At 35.4% G+C, this 21135-nt stretch overlaps 1 protein-coding gene across 3 annotated transcripts in view; it reads right to left on the reverse strand.

The window, feature by feature from the left end:
- The window catches only part of LOC136042737 (beta-glucuronidase-like), a 29871-nt gene extending 19809 nt beyond the window's left edge, over positions 1-10062 (reverse strand). Inside the window, exons 1-2 of one of the 3 annotated variants that reach the window (XM_065727704.1) lie at positions 2066-2192; positions 672-862 (exon numbers count right to left, since the gene is read on the reverse strand). In XM_065727704.1, coding sequence (XP_065583776.1) covers positions 672-862; positions 2066-2108 — 234 coding nt within the window. In that variant the 5' untranslated portion in view covers positions 2109-2192. Of the gene's footprint in view, positions 1-671; positions 863-2065; positions 2194-9964 lie in introns of those variants that run through there. The other 2 variants (XM_065727703.1, XM_065727702.1) reach the window with 2 other exon arrangements.
- Positions 10063-21135: the final 11073 nt, after the last annotated feature.

Below are 21135 nucleotides of genomic sequence, written 5' to 3' on the forward strand. Positions count from 1 at the left end.
TGGAACACGAATTTAAACCTGCAATGCTAGAGGTACCAACTGATCCCCTTAGCCCTCCAAACACACAACCCTTCTACGACTACAAACTTTTATAGTAAAACAGTAGCATGTTACGTTTAAGTTCAACCTGAATTTTACAGGCAATTTGAATTTCACTAACTAGGTTAAGGTTTTGACAGATTCAGCGCAATAGCAATCTAAGTTCTAAATGGGAGAGAAAACAAGAAAGTTCAGAACTCAATTCAATACATATGAAAAAAAATATCTAGGCATATTAGTGAGTGACAAAGATAGACAATATATTTCTTTCCGGGATCATAACATACAAGTGCATTCACAAAACTATCGATACTTATTGTACATAAAAATGTACAAAACTGTTCAGATTTTTTGAACTAATTGATGTTATGCTTTTGTTTTCCTATTGTATAGCGTAGAGTTTCGAATTTTTTCTTTTTTTTACGAACTTTGATTTTGTTTCAGAAGCTGATATATAATAGGCAACAGTATAACAGATGTGCAACTAAAACAATGTTTATTTGGGATATCCCTATGAGTAAGTAATTTTTCGATTCATTAGTAAGGTTTTGATTATTAATTAATATAGAAATGCAGCTTTAATCAGTTATTTTCCTTTTTTTTGTCTATACTCATCACAGTAGTGTAAATACCTTCAAAGTATAAAGATATCCAGGTCGTTCATTCATCATTTTTGGCCACCACAATTTGGGTCTTTTAAAACACATTTCTTTCTTAATTCCGAAACTTGAAGCAACAGTTGATCCGTTTTCATCCAGTAAATCTGTGTATATTAATACGTCTCTTGAGCATCCTTGACGAAGTACAGAATACCGTACTTTACCTATAAAATTAAATTTATAGCAATCACATACGACTAACTATTATCTTTACACAAGAAGAGTGCTGAGAAGGACCAAGGCAAATACTTTTCTTTGATGAAATCTGGATGTGATAGTGGAATGGATGGACGGAGAGGCAAAACGATGGAGATAAAGAAAAATAAGAAGGAGTAAGAGAGAAATTAAGAGGGACAGAAGAAAAAAGAAAGAGGGTGAGAGAGAGAGAGAGAGAGAGAGAGAGAGAGAGAGAGAGAGAGAGAGAGAGAGAGAGAGAGAGAGAGAGAGAGAGAGAGAGAGAGAGAGATAGAGGGAGAGAGAGAGAGAGGGGGAGAGAGAGAGAGACAGGTGTTAGGGGAAAGAGATACATATAAGAAAAGAGACCGAGAGGAAGGATCACGCAAGAACTAGAAAAAAAACACGGAAGACTATCGATCCAAATTTAATAAATTATAAAAACATTTTTTCAAACTTATCTAAGAAAACTTGTAAATTTCTTTTTACATTAGTTGAACCCACAAAAAAAGATGGGCATCCCTCCTCTGGAAAGACAATTTATACAGTTATTTTTTAGCTGAGGGGCATACTCTTGAAAGAAATCGTGATAGGTATATTCCAAAGAAACCATTACCAGAGACTTCAATCCTAAAGGAGTCCTAGATTGATTTACCATTGCTAAAAACTCACTAACAGTAAATTTGCTATTTTAAATTGTACCCTGTGTAACAACACAGATATTTTCCAATAAGAATCAAGTCATAAAAATAAACCTCTGCCTTATTTTAGCATGCAACGTTAATTGAATTTTTATGTGACGTATTATAATTCCTCTATCACAGTAAAGGTACGTTGGTCTTGTAACATCAAGCACCAAATACGATGCACAGATTACTTTCTTGACAATACAAGCGCATACCTTGTGTTTGTGATGCGTCCATAGACATAATCATTGGTTGAGGAACTAAAATATTATTCTTTTTCTAGATGCAAACTAAATTATATTCTACATCTTCAAAAAGTTTACAAAAATTCCACCCTTGTTTGGAATCACGTCCAGAAATGGGACAACCCATTTCATATACGGAGTAATTTTTGTTCGTTTTAAAGTTTTAATGTCGCATCCATAAATAGTTTAAAACAGCTATTAGCAAAAACCCGTGAACGCTGATTTAGCTAGATATATTTATTTAAATTTGCAAAAGACTTACTCAGAGCTACAGCATATATTGAAAATATTATTAGCCCCTTCATCAGTGTTTCAATAAATAAGAAAATTCAGAAAAACACCTTCAGATTTTGTTTTTGAAATGAAGTCTCTTCACAAAGTGCAATGAATTTAAAAGAGAACGTTGCTTAAAAATTTCTTGGCATTGATTTCAGGTGTTAATAATAAGTCATACGATAGATCAATTACCCATCTCTTCTAAAAAGGTCTCATCATTTAACTCCAAAATCTCTGGAAAAAGGTTAGAGCTTTTTTTTTTAACAAGTGCTCCGTAATTAATTCATATTTTTAGCAAGGGACTAAGAACTTTTCCTTTTTTTACACCAAAGGTTGGATAAAATAGTCGTAATACCATTCCTAAGATATTAGAGAGTCAAAACACTATGTAATTTGCACCTGCAGAAGGATCTTAACCCCTTACGAAAAATTAAGCAGACCTACGTTGCCTGAGCAACGTGTTTAAAATTAAGAGGTACATCTGATAACATTTCTCTACCTCAATCCCAAGTCCGAAAAAACAAATGATAAACCCAGTATAAATCACGGCAGCACTTTCGGACCCGTGGAAAAATGCCGCTTTTTTGCTTCTGTAAATTTTTCTATTTATCACTCAAAGAAGATATATTGGCTGTGGGGCCGGGTAACTGCCGCATATATTTAACACTTATAGATTTCAGTCCATCTTCAATTTGAAAGTGGTGCCTGCCTGCTTGCCTGCTAGAACGGAGCTTTCCACTCCAAAACAGTAACATGGTTTGATCAAACGAAAGCTTGGCTGCACAACTTCAGATACTCCTCTCTGACATAGGCTACATAACTCCACTTCATCTCGCACACCATAGGCTCTGGCTCGTGGACAAGCAAAAACCATCCTTTGTGGTCCCAGGCAAGAGTTCTGTGGAGCTTTCCAAAATGTAATGCCATATTTATCAATCCGCCCTGAGGTCAACACTTTCCGTAAAACTGCACAGGTTAGACCCTTACCAGTTTCCAGGAATAAGCCGACATCGGTGGCATAGGAAAAAAAAAAACAAAAAAAAACGGGACAAAACCAATGTGTTGCTCTCGCAACACAATTGCATGAAGTTTTCAAGTGTATGTATTGGACAAAATTTTTCTATGCAAAATGCCCTGCACCTTGAAACAGGAAAATAAAAGAATGAGTCAGAGGTGATTTCAAATAAACTGGTAATTTTACAAAACGAGGTAGTTTTGATTGAGGAAAATTTTAAGCAGAGGGAACATTTATCTGAGAGGGAACCGTCAGATAAGGGAATTAGCTGACACAATAGATACTCGAGCAGCTAAAAGAAACTTTCCTTAAAAACCTAATTCGAAACTTGATTTTCCATTGGGTTTGCCCAACTCTTTGAAAAATGAAATATGATTGAAAATGGACAGAAAAGGGGTGGCCGGAGGGAAAATACCAGCCCCAATTTTCTCCCTAGACTGTTTTTAAAAAAAATCTTAAAACTTTAGTTCCTATAGGCTATAGTTCACTCTTAACTGCGGTGCAGCTATGTGATCAATATAAGCCATGATCAATATAAAATACAAAAATACTACGGGAACAATGGCTACTCCATAATTTGCCTGGCTACTGCCAGGGAGTGAAAGTGTATACGCTAGAAAGTGTATACAGTGGAGTCTATGTACATTATTTCGGCCTAGGGGCAAAAACAGTTTCTATTTGATATTCTTGGTACTTTACTATTAGTGTCGAAAAATGTATACAAACAGAATCCCTGTAAATTATTTCCCCCTAAGGCTCTTTGGCTCGTGAAGAAAGGGCAAGATAACGAGTCACTTACTCAGAGAAGAAACCAATTTTTTTTAAAAATCACTTACTCACAGAGAGAAGAGCAAAAAGGAGAAAAAAGAAAATATACTTTCCTTAAAAACGTAATTTGAAACCTGATTTTTCATTGGGTTTGCTCTACTCTTTGAAAAATGAAATATGATTGAAATGGATGGAAAAAGGGTGAGGGAGGGAAAAATACCAGCCCTAATTTTTCTCCCTAGGCTGTTTTCTGTTGACTATTTTCTGTACTTTCTGTTTGACTATTTCTCTCAACTCTACTTTTTAAAACTTTAGCGTAAAGTGTGGGGCGTTGAGGAGGGTACAGCCTCTTTCATATACAGAGTAATTTCTGTCCTTTTAAGTTTTAATATCGCTCCTTACTTTCAGCTTAAAAAACTTGTTTTTTTATTTAATTTCTGAACATTTTTGAATTAATGCATGTTTTGATTTTAGCTCTCCACTCAAGAATAATTAAAACGAAATTTGCATATTAATTTATTTTTTTAAGTAAATGGCTTTCTCATGGTTTTAATCGAACGATTTTGAGAAAAAAGGAGCAGGAGAGAAGGCCTAGTTACCCCCCCCCCCCCCCCCCAATTTTTTGGTTACTTAAAAAGGCAACAAGAACTTTTAATTTTTTATGAAAGTTTTTATAAGTAAGAATAGACGTTTTTTCACTCAAAGAAGCAAATCATAACCCAGGAAAGGAAACCATTTTCTGTCAAATCCTACACAGCGTAATTATTGAGTGCTGTCCCTTCATTCAAGTGCTAAGAAATTGAAATAAAAAAAAATGGACTATCTTGGGAGCCAATGAGTACTAGCTGTTAATGTCTTTAAGCTATTTCAAAAGAGGTCAAGAGCACTAGAACTCACGACTTCCAATCACATGTGCCCAATCTGATTCGAAATTTATGTAGCCACTCATTCCATATAAATTTATACTTCCCATGGCATAACTTACAACCCTTGTTCCTCGACTCTGGGGGTTGTGTCAACCCTGAAGGCATTGTTGCATGCTCTTTATGGAAATTACACGATTCCGATTGGATGCGTTTGGGGAAAATAGGCTGTCTGAGAGCAGGGAGTGGGGCTAGTCACCCTCCTTCACTTTTGATTATAAAAATAGAACTTTAAATTTTCAATCAATTTAGGCTTCCTTAAAGTATACCCAGCCATCCCATCCATAAGAATCTTGAATGCCCTGAAACATATATTACAACCCTTGCCCCCAGACTCTAGAAGATTATGTCAACCCCAAAGGCCCTGTTATGTGATCTTTGAACTGTTTTTGAACAAACAACTATTTCAAAACTCCCATTGGATGTATTTTGTGGAAATAGAACTTAAGGGAGGAAGCTACCTTCAGATCAATTTGACTCATAAAAAGGGCACACGAGTCTCTGAGTTCTAATCTAATGAGCCCTCTTTCCTAAGCTGATACAACCCTCCTTTTTATAAGAGCCTTATATGCCTTTGGGGCATTACTTACAGCCCTTCCCCTCATGACTGTGGGTGGAAGTTGTCATCCTCATACATATTTACTGGACCTTTCGACTACTTTTAATAAAATGACTATCTCAGAATTTTGATTGGAAATGTTTAGAAAATGATGGGTGTGGGGGGAGGGATGGTTGCTCTCCAATAACTCCTGAAATCTAAAAATGGGACTAGAGCTTTCAATTTTAATTTCCAACCAAATGAGCCCATTTCAAAGTTTCTTCTAAAATTCCTTGTTTACGAAGTTCCCTGGTCTAAAAACCAAAAAATAAATAAAAAAATACATTTTGCCCTCATTGCTCTTTGCTGTGGCAGCATTATTGCCCTATATATGATACTGGTGAAACTTATATATGCTACATTTATAATGAACTCATTAATTCGAATTTTCTTAGTTTTTGTTCACCAAATCATACTTTGAAACCTAATAGGATTTCTGATAATAGTAAAAGTTTGTTTTTATTTTGCATAGCCTATCATGTATATCAAGTATATCATGTAGATTGTCAAAAGGGTGGCAAAGCAATATTACAATAACAGATTACATTACAAAGTTAGACCTTTCTGGGCAAGTTGTGGCGAACTTTTGAAATAGCCAGAAGACACTATTTGTATACTTTTAATAATGCCTCTATGTTTACTGTAACTGATGCAATTAAGAACATTAAGATGAAACTTTTAGAGAATGTTTAATGAAAAAAAAATGTGCATGTAGGTATTAAAAGGACATATAAGCAATATGTTGGCAGTATTGCTCTATTATAGCTAATAATATCATTGATATTTTATAGGAGCTAATTGGATCAGGAATTAAAAGTTCTAGCGCACATTTTAAGTTGAAAGTTATTGGAGGACAAATCAGCTCTCCTGTTTAGCCCATAATTTTCCAAACACTTTCAATCAAAATTTTAAGACAGGCATTTCGTTCAGTTTAGTTGAACAGTCTATTATACATATATTTCTAGGGTTATTGGGTAGGTAAACCCCCTAAAGTTATACAATTTACCCATTATGTTTAAAAACTAAATATTGTTTTAATGCCTCTATGTTTACTGTAACTAATGCAATTAAGAACATTAAGATGAATAAAATTAAATCAAAACACATTGTTTTTATGCTAGTTGCCAATAAGACATCTCAGCAATATCCCCAGAACGGCTGAGGGCATTAGGTTCAATTTTTTGGGGCTACTTCTATTACTACATTTGCTCATTAAATTTGATTAAATCAAAAGAGTGCATGTGTATCCAGGTTGTCAAAGAGCATGGATAAAATTTTTCTAGAATGTTATTAAGTTTTACTTTCAGATCAACTAGAGGAGTTATAAAACTAACTTAATGAATGCTGTTAAAAAAATTTGAAAGAGTTTTTGTGGTAGATAAAAGCTAAAAATGTGACACATTTTTTTGTGCAATGCTTTGTTCTTAGAATTTGGTGATTCAAAACAGTTCATGGTAATAAACTTTAAGCAAGCAGTGGCGTGGGCTACCAGTAACCAAAACTCTAAAGAAAAAAGAACAATGATAAACTTTAATCAAGTTTAATGTTAACAAAAAAAGCTCCAAGCCTGAGAAAAGCTGCCATATTTTCTAAAAGGCAAAAGAATACCCCTCAAGGGAGTAGTGGCATGAAAATTACACCATCCAATTTGGCATATCAGAGAGCAGTATTGCAGAGGTTTCAGTCTCATATCTATGAAAATTTGGAATTTTGCATTTTTTTTTTTTTTATGAGGAAGCTCATGGATACGTTTTTTTTATTTTGGGGGGTGTATAGTACCAAACAGAACCCCCTGATCCCCCTCCCCCTGAACATGAAAAAGTCCCCCTGAAAACGTCAGTTCAATTCTCAATAACCATTACTATACATATACAATGGTCAAAGTTCATAACTTACAGCCCCTACCCTGGGGACTGTAGGGGATTAAGTTGTCTCAAAAGACATAATTATGTTTTTTGACTATGCTGGACAAAATGACTATTTAAAAAAAAAATTAACATAAAAAAAATCATTTACATACAGCATGGGATGAGATTGAATGAAATTTTTATGCACCTGAATCTATTTTCTGTGTTATTACTACAATAGAAGACCTACTAAGGTCATACCAAAGCCCTCAGACAATTGTTATGTGGAGTGATAAATATTCAGATCTGAAAAATATTGGAATCTTATCTATAACTCTTGACCATTTCACAGCAACACCTTGAGTGACATTAATGAAGCAGTATCAGAGAAAATAGCACACTTGAATTAAGTATGACAGTAAGTGAAGTAAGTATAACAGCACTAGACCCTTAAGGTGCAAACCAGCAGTGCAGATCTCCATTTCATGGCTCTTCAGCCAGGAAGTGCAATGGAGGGTTGGAGACCAGGCATCCTGTGCTTGCATACACATTTCCTGCTTGCCTTCTCCAGGCACCCATTTAGAGCTGGGTCAACTCTAGCTGAGCTTAAAGTGTTCACATATACTTAAACTATGCACATTATCTACTTCTTATTAATAAATTACTCTGTAGCAATTGTTTTAGAGCCTTTAGTGTATTTGGTTAGTTTTTAAAAGTTTCATTTTATAAAGTAATAAATCATTCATCTTTTATATCCTTGTCACATTAAAAGTTTCTTCATAGCTTCAAGTATTTTGAATGCATTGATGAATAATTGGTATTAGCCTCATCTTCCTGTAGGAGCTGTCATAGTGGGAAACAAAATCCTAATAATTAATCAAGGGAGACAAAATCTAAATGAGGGGCTACAACAAATTTCCCTCTCCCCATCTATATCTGAAAAAAACTAGGTCTTATTCCATAGACCAAGTAACAAGGCCTTTGGGATTGAAACAACCTTCCAAAGGCTGGGATAAGGATAGTAAGGGGTAAAATTATAGCAGTTCATACAACTGACTTACAAATAAAGTAAACATACCACTTGATGCCTTTTTAATACTCTTTAAAAATATAATAATTGCTTCTACTGTAAATTCAAATTTAAGCACTTTTTGAGCTCTTAAAAAGAAAAAATTAAAAAAAATTATGATAGTTCATATAACTGACTTACCAATAAAGTGAACATATCACTCAATGTCTTTTTTATGTTCTTTATGAACATAATAATTTCTTCTACTGCAAATTCAAATTTAAGCACTTTTTGAGCTCTAAAAAATGACAAATTTTTAATTAAAGTATAACATATTGCTCATTTTTCACAAAATAATACTATGTTTACCTGGTGCCATCTTTTCCATTGTTTTTTAAAAAATAATGCAACATTTTCTCAGTGCTATAATTATTTATGATAAGTTTAGGTTAAAAAGTACTTGAATTTAATTTATGGTAGAAGCAATTATTATATTCATAAAGAGCATAAAAAAGGGCATTGAGTGGTATGTTTACTTTATTGGTAACCCATTTAAATAAACTGCTATAATTTTACTGTAATTTATTGCCTAAGGACTTACAAGGTTTTAATGAAAAGGGTAGCCATTTAAACTTCAAAAAATGTTGTTTTATTTATTGGAAACTCCTCCCAAAGCCCTTGTTTCCCCATATGCATCATGTTGTTTGAAATACTTCAATGAAAATGTAAAATTCAAAAGGACAAGAAAAAAACAAATTATTATTTTCAAGGGTCCATAAAAGGCTTCAAACAAAATGGTCAGTTAAAGAGCTATATTTGGAAATAACACAAAAAAAAAAAAAATGCATTTAGTGGTATAGGTCTACTCTCTTTATTTTATGGTAAGAGATATAGAGTGTCTCATATTTACCAAAAAACCTTCATTTTACCTGAGTTTGACTTCCTGCTATCTTGGAAAGGGTTTAGGTTAGGAAAATGAAACTTTCAGGCATGGGTCTACAGGTTATAGTATGTCCCAGAAAGGTATTTTAAAGTACCCATCTCCACTCCTTCTCCCTCTAGAGGGCCGTGAAATTTGCCTACATGACAGGTCTATACCTATTGAAATTTTGACAAAACAACATTTTACCTTGATTTTCAGTTACTAGTTGCCTTATCTCTGCCTTTAGTTCTAAAATGCAACTGCTTTTATTTTGAGTAGAATTTTGAACCATATCAATATTTTCTTTTCAATTTTTAGGAAATGCATTTCCATATCTTTAAAACCTTATAAAATGGAATTGAGCAAAGTTATGAAGCTGAAAATAATTTTGTTGTACTTCAATAAGGCAGAAGATCTATTTTGCAAGGTTTCACTTTTATGACACACATATTTATAAAGGTCAGGATCCTCTAGAGGGAGGAGTGGAGTTAGCTGCTTCAAAATACCTTCCTAAGACATAATTAAGTCTGTAGATTCAGCCCTGAGAGTTCGATTTTCCTAACATAAACCCTTTCTGAGATAGTAAGAAGTGAATTAACTAGAATTTTACCATTTTCGATTTGGGAAGCAATTCATGGCATATATTTGCACATTAATGGGGTGGAGTATGTGCTCTATTAAATGTAGGCCTATAGGTTAACCAGAGACACACCAAAGACCTGCAGCTTTTGTTAGACTAGTTTTCCATTAGAAAAGGTCGACGACTATACATTCAAAGAAGTTAAACAGAGCTATGTATTTACCATTTTTTATAATTAACATTTTCTTTGGCCAGCCAAAGGGCTGGCTAAAATGACAGCCAAAGGGCTATGTCCGCTCCCCCACACCCATTTTGAAGAAATGATGAAGAAGGAAGGCTTGATAATGATGGTGATAAAAAGACAATTGAACAGATTTGCCGCGTTTTCGGTCTATGGATATGCCCCGAGTATCCATAGATGTCACACTTAAGGGAATTAAGTATTAAGAAGCCAACCAATCTTCTTTGTAAATAAAGAGCAAGATCTTTGGTTTACCATTGACAGTGAACTAAACTTCAGTATCAATGTTAAAAAATCTGCGGCTAGTTAAATATAACCTTTCCACTCCCTCCCCAAAAGCCATAAACCTTTATAAAAAACATACAACAGCTTTGAAAGACGTGCCACCAAACTCATATCCAGCGTAACCCCCCTTACACCTTGATTTAATTGTTTTGTTTCTTGGCTAGAATTTTATCAGCGCGCAGACGGACCGAATCTTCTTACCACATTCGTTTAAAAATTCGAATATTAAAAAAGATTACGATTTCTATTTACTTTAGAAACATGTTGAAGCGAAAAACAGTGCCTCCACTTGTTTCTCTTTAAAAATATTACCAGGAATCTAAGAAATCCTGCTCAAGAAACCCCAAAATCCTGTCGAAACTCCACTTTCATAGAACTTTGATAACTCTGTTGTGCGGCTAAGGCATTTGAAAATTTACATTTCTTTCTTTTTTACCAGGAAATTACCCACCAAAAAAAAGAAAAATTTCATGAATCCAAACATCAATTTATGATACTGCCCACTTTATGAAATCCAATACATAGACTAATATTTGGTACTATATAGAAAATAGCTTCTACCGTCTAAGCCTCATATGATTTGTAAGCCATACTTATGATAAGCACTAAGCAGATGAAAGCAAAATTAGTACAGCCTTCCTCTCCTATACAACCTTGACACAAAGCATAGCTCAAAATAGCTCCAATAGCTCCAAGAGTAGGTTTTAGAATATTCTTGGATTTCCAGAAATATTCCAATTAGAAGTGACCGGTTTTCCAGCTTTGAACTCACTTCCGGAGCATAAACCTACTCCTCTAAGTTATCAAACTTAAAATTGAAAGAATCGCTTCAACAATTATATTTAAAGTACTGTTCTATTTTATCATTTTGTAATTACCATTCTATTAATTTAGCGCAAAGATGCGATACTTCTTTTTCTTCTTTTTGTATCAATAATAATAATAAAAACATTCCACGACTATGATTTTGAGCAAGGTCACCTTTCCAATTGACTCAATGATTTTATCAGGGTTCCTTAAATAATTCCTTTCTTTAGGATCGGCAAGTAGCAAGTATACGATAATCTGTAAGTATACAAAATAAGAAAGTTTCACTAAAACAAGTTAAACAATTTTTATTAAGATGAATAGACTAAAATGTCTGTGACTCTTTTGTTTCTTTGTTTCTTGACTCAGAAAGCTGCTCCTTGGCTGAGGTGGAGAGGTTACACAAGGAGTAGATGAGCTTAGATGAGCAGTAAATCCGTTTAGTAAGGGATGAGCAAAAAATATAATAGATTTGAAAATGTTAAGGGTTCCATTTCTTTTAAAATACAAGAAAGGGAGATAAAGAAAAACAATATTTTTATTGAAATTAACTTTACTTAAGGTTGAGAACCCTTGGTTTTTATTTAAACTTTATAATTATTAGGGGCCACGTCTGCTGCAACGCCTTTTTCTGTGAAAATAAAGGCTATCACACAAAAAGACGGCAACAGTATAGAGACCTCACAGATTTAATTTTATAATTTTGGAATTTACAGCTCAGCTCTTAATTTCAACCTCACCTCAGCTCAGCTCTTAATTTCAACCTAGAAAAGAAAAAGGACGTTAATGGATTGGAGATAAAAGATAGTCTTACATTCAAAAGGATCTTTGACTATTTTTGATGTAACACCTTAAATTAGGTATTTTCTTCTTGCATCACACTGCCTATCTATGACGAACAAATAAATTTTCAAGTGGGGATAAATCCATTTATTTAAACAGTGAAACAAAAAAAAAAAAAAAACAGGTACAAAAGTTCAGATATTTCTATCACATATATACAGCGATCGTCATCAGTAGAATTACTACTGACGAGTCAGTAATCGATAATCAGTAGAATAAATCTACTTATGACGATCGCTGTATATGTTAATATCTAGCTTAAATCACTCAATTTTTTCCGTTTTGTGCTTTATCAACAGGTTTCATTAAATCTACCTCCTAGGAATTATCTCCCTTTTCTGTGAGCAGGTAAGCTAAATTAGAAAATTAGACTATTACATAAGTTAGCATTACAAAATAATAACAAAGATATGAAAGATCATTTTTGGGAATATGAAGTCAATCGGTAACTTGGTTTTAAGCCATCAGCCAGCAATGACACATGTTCAAAGTTGACTGACGAAGCTGAAAACTTGGACTGTGAGAGAGGGGTGTAATTATTATAGTATTAATATTAGCACAATCAATGGCTGGAAATTTTTTATTTTTGATTTATATTAATTTTTTTAGTAATTAGTTTAAGCCTTTTTATATTTTTTTATTATTAATATTTGTAAAAATTAGTTTCGGAATGGGTGATAGTAATACAGAAGAGAACCCAATAAATTATATATAAGCGTTTTGGAGCAATAAATATGTCCTTGGGAGGGGGTATGTTTTCATATGTAATATGCATTTTTATATGTATATTTTTATTTGTTATAGGTACAAAATAAGAATTTTTAACATCTTGGTACTTCGACGTTACATGGTCCCAAAGACCCTCTCCCCCTGCATGCATACATACCCGATTTAAAACACATTGCCTTGAGACAATCGTTTACACCACATAGAGTAAATTAAAAGATTAGGAACATATTAAATTAGCCATCAAAACAGAAATACTTCTTAGCCCGTTTAACCCATCTTAGAAATATAGCTATCTATGGTCAGACACTTATGTTCTATCACTATACATTACAAAATACAAACTAACCGGGATGAAAACTGGGTAATGTCTCGAGTGTTTCTCATATAATACTCAAGTACCTTAAACTTTTCTAGACTACCTTCGGATAGCCTTGCCGGCCAAGCAGAGCTTGCCAGACAAGGCAAGCTCTGCGTTCGGACGACTCCTGAGAGCAGTCTTCCACAAATCGCAAATTCGCTGCAATACCAAAGCCCGAATTTACAACGCTACAGTCTCAAGCATCATGCTGTACTCATCTGGAACATGATCAATAGCCTCTGCACAGCTAAGAAGGGTCGATGTTGTTCAGGCTAGACACCTGCGTCGAGTCGAAGGCTTCAAATGGTATGACAAGATCCGCAATACTGAGATCCTGAAGACCTTCAAGATTGCGAGCCTCTCTACCCAATTAAAAGGCCGCTCTCTAAGGTGGTATGACCACCTACTCCGTCTCTCACTAAGAATCCCCCCACAGGTAAAGGTAAAGGATACGGCATTAGACTTTATAGTCCGTACCGGCAATGCTGATCTCCGTTTCTTGGCCCTTCAGCCAGGAAGTGCAATCATCTCGGACTTAAATCTCTCAGAAAATGGCTAGAAAAACCCCCGAAGAAGGCCGCACACAAGATGGGATGATTTAATAAACCAACCGCTGCTCAATCGCAACATCAACCCAAATAATGCCCCATCCTTAGCCCTGGACAGGGCCTCATGGAGAAGACTGACGGTGTTGTCAACCAGTTCCCTCTACACTGGCGACCCTGCTGAGAAGGAGCGATAAGTCAAGTAAGTTGAACCTTAGGCATACTTTCAGAGGGAAAAAAAAATTATTTTATTTCAAATCGTTTTTTAAAAATACCAGGAAATCCAGCTCCACCTCCACGGAAAATTATTCCTCACCCCAAAATTATTCCTAGACCCACCCCCTAACTCTCCCAAAGAGAGCTGATCCAGTCTGGTTATGTCAATCACGTATCTACGATATTTATAAGCGTTTTCCAAGACTTCCGATTTCCCCCTCCAACTCCTTTCAATGTCAACAAATCTGGTAGAGATATTGAAATAAGAGGTTTGAGACATGAGTTCCTTCTAAATACCAAATTTCATTAAGATCCGGTCACCAGTTCTTAAGTTAAAATGCCACAGTTTTTCTAATTTTTCCAAATTAACAGCCCCCAGCTTCCCTAAAGAGAACAAATCCGTTCCAATTATGTCAATCACGTATCTATAACTTGTGCTTATTCTTCCCAACAAGTTTCATCCCGATCACTCCACTCTAAGCATATTCCGAGATTTCCTGTTTCCAAGATTTCTGATCCAGCTCCCCCCCAATGTCACCAGATCTTGTCGGGGTTTGAAAAGAGAGTTCTAAAGCACAAGATCCTTCTAAAGATCAAATTTCATTGAGATCTGATCACCCGCTCGTAAGTTACAAATACCTCATTTTTCTATTTTTTTCGAGTTACCCCCCCCCCCCCCCCCCAACTCCACCAAAGAGAGTGGATCCGGTTATTTTCGTCAAATATTTTGGACTTATGCTTATTCTTCCCACCAAGTTTCATCCAGATCTCTCCGCTTTAAGCCTCTTCCTAGATTTCCACCTCCCCCCCCCAATGACACTTGATCCGGTCAGGATTTAAAATAAGAGATCTGAGTTACGAGGTCCTTCTAAACATGAAATGTCATTAAGATCTGATCACTCCCTCGTAAATTAAAAATGCCTCATTTTTTCTATTTTTTTTAGAATTAACCCTTCCCCCAACTCCCCCAAAGAGAGCGGATCCGTTCCAGTTACGTCAATCACGTATCTAGGACTCGTGATTATTTTTACCACCAAGTTTCATCCCGATCCCTAAATTCTAAGCGTTTTCCAAGATTTTAGGTTCCCCCTCCCCCAACTCCCCGCAATGTCACCGGATCCGGTCGGGATTTAAAATCAGAGCTCTGAGACACGATATCCTTCCAAACATTAAATTTCATCAAGATCCGATCACACGTTCATAAATTACAAATACCTCATTTTTTCTATTTTTTCCGATTTAGCCATCCCCCCACTCCTCCCAGATGGTCGAATCGGGGAAACGACAATTCCTAATTTGATCTGGTCTGGTTCCTGATATGCCGGCCAAATTTCATCGTTCTAGCTTACCTGGAAGTGCCTAAAGTAGCAAAACCGGGACAGACCGACAGAATTTGCGATTGCTATGTGTCACTTGGTAGATACCAAGTGCCATAAAAACATGGTCGATGCATGTTTATTTGTTTTGCTTTTTACCAGGGGTGATCAAACCGAAGGTCTAAGATAATTGAGGGAGAGCCCATTCAAACGTAAATTAAAATTTCTTTTTAAAGTTTGGGCTGGGGAAAGGTTTGGTTTTCTGTCATTTTAGGGCACCAAACTACAAATTTATCCCAAAGGGAACGAATTTGAAATTAATTTAAAATTTCGCGAAGCTAGTTGATTTAAAATATTAATTACTCTATTTTAGACTTCCCAGTTGCAAAAGATGTAATGCAACAAGGTGGAAGTTACGCATTCAACCAATTTGATTCACTTTACTTGTAATAAAATGTGCTGCAAGAGCAACACTTTGGTTTGTCCCGTTTTTTTTTGTTTGTTTTTTTCCTATGCCGCCGATCTCAGCTTATTCCTGGAAACTGGTAAGGGTCTAACCTGTGCGGTTCTTGCGGAGTGTGGACCTCCGGCCGGATGGATGAATATGACATTATATTTTGGAAAACTCCGCAGAACTCTTGCCTGGGGCCAAAAAGGAGGGTTTTTGCTTGTCCACGAGCCAGAGCCTATAGTGTGCGAAGTAAAGTAGAGTTATATAGCCTATGTCAGAGAGGAGTATCTGAAGCTGTGCAGCCAAGTTTTGGTTTCATCAAACCATGTTTCTGTTTTCGAGTGGAAAGCTTCGTTCTAGCAGGCAGGCACCACTTTCAAATTGAAGATGGACTAAAATCTTTAAGTGTTAAATATATGCGGCAGTTACCCAGCCCCACAGCCAATATATCTTCCTTGAGTGATTAATATAAAAATTTACAGAAGCAAAAATGTGGTATTTTCCCACGGCTCTGAAAATGCTGCCATCTATTGTTTCTACCCATTTCTGTTCATGATTTCAGCTGAATTTATCATTCAGTTTTTTGGACTTGGGATTGTGGTAGACAAATGGTATCAGATGTGCCTAATAAAGTTTAAAAGTTCTCTCATTGCTATAGAAATTGGAGCTTATCCTTTGCTCCTTTCTAAGTGGTGACGTTAGAAAGTTAGCCTACGGCAAAAAAAACAATCAACTTTTGAACTAAGACATACAATTTTTTTTTTTTTTACGGCAATCGATAGCTCTTGATGAGCTGATCAAAGTATGACATCCATATTTTGGTACAAAAATTTCTTCATGAGGTATACCAGTTTGAAAATTTTATACCAGTCACGGGAGAGGGACTTGTAAGTAAAAATCTGTTCACTTTGAGCAAGAAATTTGTGCAAATTGGTGCAATTGCATTCGATCTCTTTAAATCTGACAGAATTAAGTGTTTACGCAACGGGTACAAACGATAATGTAAAACGATGATGTGGTTTTATAATAATTAGTTTAACCAATGGTAGTTTAATCCTGAAAAGTTACGGATAGGTTCATAATACCAACTAGATTGTATAAGATATTGTTCCAAGCCTTCATCCGTCACGATGTCTACGATTGAAAAGGATAAAATTCAACTGACTGCAAAGTCAATTTAGTCCCTTCTTTCAATATCATTTTGTAGTTGTTGTTTTTTTAACGCTGAGGAATAGCCTTTGGTCATGTGATAACTGATTGCGTTCTTGTTTGAACATACCGTTCTAAAAACTTTGATAGGCTGACAAATTCATCATTTAACCGATAGTGAAGAAACAAGCACAAACGAGAATGTAAAACAATGAGATAGTTTCGCAATAATTAATAGAATGTCATCTACGGTAATTTGATCCTGAAAATATATAAAGCTAGGGATAAGCTTTATAATACCAACTAGATTATACAATATATTGTTCCGAGTTTTCATCCGTCACGATGTCTGCGATTGAAAAGGATAAAGTTCAACTGGCTGCAAAGTTAATTTAGTCCCTTCTTTCGATATTATTTTGTTGTTTTTTTTTCAACGCTGAGGAATAGCCTTTGATCATGTGATTACTGATCGATAGCGAAGAAACAAAACCAAAATGTTGTTCTCGCAACACTTTAGTCGGCGAAGCCGGACAAAGGTTGTCGTAACACTTTACGTTGCCCGGGCAACGTAGGTCTAATTTATGCTACGTTTGGTAATCTGTAATTGTGGACCAGTTATGGTGGGGGTGGGTGTGTCATTGCTTAGGTGAGGATAGGGTAGATTGAAAAAAAGTACATTTTAATGGACATACCACTTACTCTTCACGAGGCTTCAGATAAATATTAAAAGAGTTAGGGGGGTGGAGTAGAAATATTCCTCTATACAGCTTGAATATTTTATTTCCATATCTATCAGCACAAAGGTGGAAAAGGCAAGGCAGGTCATTATCAGCCCCGCCAGGAAATTTTTTGGGGTGGCAAATACTGCTTTGAGCTTAGTTTTCAGGAGTTTAAATGGTAATATTTTTCTAAGTACTTCAGTGTATTTACACAAATGCATGTAATGTGTTTATCGATAAGAAAATCCTATTTCAGAGGTTGTGATGGCTTCAATTATGTAGTAAATCAAAAGTTGCACAGCATTTCTATCCATACTAACAATAATACTCCTTATCATCGAACCGAAATTCTTCAGTAGTAATTACATTAAAAAACTAGTTTTTTTAAATGAAAGTAAGGAGCGACATTAAAACTTAGAACGAACAGAAATTACTCCGTATATGCAATGGGTTGTCCGCAATCCCTCGCTAATTACGCTAAAGCTTTTAATTGTTTTAAAAAGCAGAATTGTGGCAAAGAGTCAAACTTTAGCGTAAAGAGCGTGGAATTGCGGAGGGGATAACCTATTTCATATACGGAGTAATTTCTGTTCGTTTTAAGTTTTATTGTCGCTCCTTACTTTCGGTTAAGAAAAAACTAGTTTTTTTGATGTAATTTCTGAACGTTTTGGAATTAATGCATGTTTGATTTTGGCTCTCCACACATAAATTATTAAAATGAAATTTGCAGATTAATTCCTTTTTTGGCTAAATGGCTTTCTCTTAGTTTTGATCAGACGATTTTGAGAAATAAGGGATGGGGAAGGAGGCCTAGTTGCCATGCAATTTTTCGGTTACATAAAAAAGCAATTATAAATTTTAATTTTTAACGAATTTTTTTATTAGTAAAAAATATCGTAACTTAAGAATTAACTTACGTAACAAACTTTTATATTCTTAAATTTTTATTATGTATATGAGGGGATTTGTACCCTCGTTAATACCTCGCTCTTTACACTAAATCGTAAGTTTTGTTCCAATTCTTTAAGAATGACCCCAGAATCAGAAAGGCCGTAGAATAAATAGTTGAAACTACTAAAAATACTATAGCATAAAGAGCGACGTATTTATCTCCTCCTAAATACCTCGCTCTTTATCCTAAAGTATTTTTAGAACCCCTCATATGCTTAATAATCTCTGTTCGTTTTAAGTTTCAATGCTACTCCTTCCTTTCAATTGAAAAAACTTTTCCATGTTTATTTTTTTATTGTTTTTTTATAATAATTTTAGAAAATCCTGCACCCTTTTCATTGAATTTCTGTTCCCCCATGACATATTTCTCCAAGGAAAGATCCTTCGCATATCTCCCTCCCCTCAAACCCACCCCCAAAACCAAAAAAATCCCCTGAAAACGTCTGTACACTTCCCAATAACCATTATTATATGTAAACACTGGTCGAAGTTTGTAACTTGAAGCCCCTCCCCCAGGGACTGTGGGGGAGTAAGTCATTCCCAAAGACATAGTTGTTATGGTTTTTGACTATGCGGAACAAAATGGCTACCTCAAAATTTTTATCCGTTAACTTTGGAGAAAAAATGACCGAGGGAGGGGGCCTAGGTGCCCTCCAATTTTTGGTCACTTAGAAAGGGCACTAGAACTTTTCATTTCCGTTAGAATGAGCCTTCTTGAGACATTCTAGGACCACTTGGTCGATACGATCACCCCTGAGAAGAAAAAAAAACAAACAAAAAAACAACAAATAAACACGCACCCGTGATTTGTCTTTTGGTAAAAAAAAAATACTAGATTCAACAAATTTGTAGATAGGAGCTTGAAAATTTTGCTCTAGGATTCTCTGATACGCCGAATACGATGGTGTGATTTTCGTTAAGATTCTATGACTTTTAAGGGGGTTTTCCCCTATTTTCTAAAATAAGGCAAATTTTCTCAGGCTCATAACTTTTGATGACAAAAACTAAATTTGATGAAACTTATATATTTAAAATCAGCATTAAAATCCAATTCTTTTGATGTATATTTTAGCATCAAAATTCCGTTTTTTAGAGTTTCGTTTACTATTGAGCCAGGTCGCTCCTTACTACAGTTTGTTACCACGAACTGTTTGATAATAACAAGACCTTTGCACCAAAATTAGTATTCATCCCCAATATTTTAGGTTCATTCAAATTTATCCAGAACTGAACTAACAAATTTAAACGTAGGACGGTACTAGTCAACGTACATTTACTGATTTACACATCTTAAAAGCAATTAACCAGGGATTTAAGGGACCAATACCTCAAATTATATCTTGGTTAGTCCTGGGTGTGATTTGGAAAACAATCAAAAATGGAATAATAAAAAAGCTTTCCATTGAAACCAATTTGAAACAGTTTTCAAATTGAAACCAATTTAAACAGATTATTTTTCATATGAAGGAGGCTGTCTCCTCTTTAGTGTCTTACTATTTATTTTGAAGTCTGGCTTTTTTCCACCGTTTTAAAGAAAATTTGCAATTGGAAAAAAAAAGATTTTTCAAAGCACTAGAAAACATTTGTTTAATGAGCAAAGTGTAGAAAAGGGGGCAGTCCCCCTTATATAGAGTAATTTGAATAGTTTTAATTTTAACCTTGCTCCTTACTTTAGTTGAAACGCATAAAAAAGCAATCAATATTTCAGTGATCTCTGTTTGGATTTTGATGAGTAATCAAACAGTTTGTGGTAACAAACTACAAGTAAGGAGTGACTGATACCAAGATTTTGAGATTTTGATACCAATAGATACATAAAAAGAATTGGCTTCTTATGTTGGTTCCAAATATATAAGTTATATAATATAAGTATGTCTTCGAAGATAAAACATTCCCCCTACAGCCCCTGGGGAAAAGTTTTTAAGTTAAAAAATTTGAGTGTTGTTTACTTATAGTATATGTTATTGGGATGTAAGCATACATTTTTCGGTAGGAAGATAGAATTTCCTGCTGGGAGGATTTTGCACAGATATTTCCAACAAAGACTATGGTTAAAAGTGAATACGACAAGCCATGGATTACACCCACTATTAAGATCCTGATTCGTGAACGCAGCCGCCTTTACTCGAGCGGCAAGGGAAATCAAGGATCGACCAAAAGAAACCTAATAGTTAACATGATCAGAAATGCAAAACGCAAGTATGGTCGTGAAAAAGTTGACCCCCCGCTCAACATTGAGCCGGCAAAGTGGCATCGCTCGATTAAAGCGATGAATGGTAATGTTTCGAAAACCAGTGTCAAAATATCTGACGATAATGTGCAAATACTGGGGTCTAGTGACGTTAATGCATTTCTCACCTCCATTTGTCCCACTTTTTCAGCCGTTACCCCCCCCCCAGGAGAAAGCCTCGCTTCTGGATGATTGCCCCAACGAAGGCACAATAGCGCTCAGTGAGTTTGAGGTGTATAGTGAAATCAGGAAATCAAATGTCTCCAAAGGGACAAATTCCCCCAAAGCTTATACGTGAACTTGCTTTGTTCCTAGCCCTACCACTCTCGGTTCTTATAAACCAGTGCTTTGCATCTGGGACCTTCCCTAGATCGAGGAAAAAGGCCGTTGAATGCCGTGAGAGAGCTCATTCTAATGGAAATTGAAAGTTCTGGTTCCCTTTTTAAGTGACAAAAAAATTGGAGGGTACCTAGGCCCCCTCCCAAGCTCATTTTCCCCCAAAGTCGTCGGATCAAAATTCTGAGATAGCCGTTTTATTTAGTATAGTCTAAAAA

This window comes from Artemia franciscana, unplaced genomic scaffold, assembly GCF_032884065.1.
Source record: "Artemia franciscana unplaced genomic scaffold, ASM3288406v1 Scaffold_1884, whole genome shotgun sequence".
Taxonomy (NCBI): Eukaryota; Metazoa; Arthropoda; class Branchiopoda; order Anostraca; family Artemiidae; genus Artemia; species Artemia franciscana.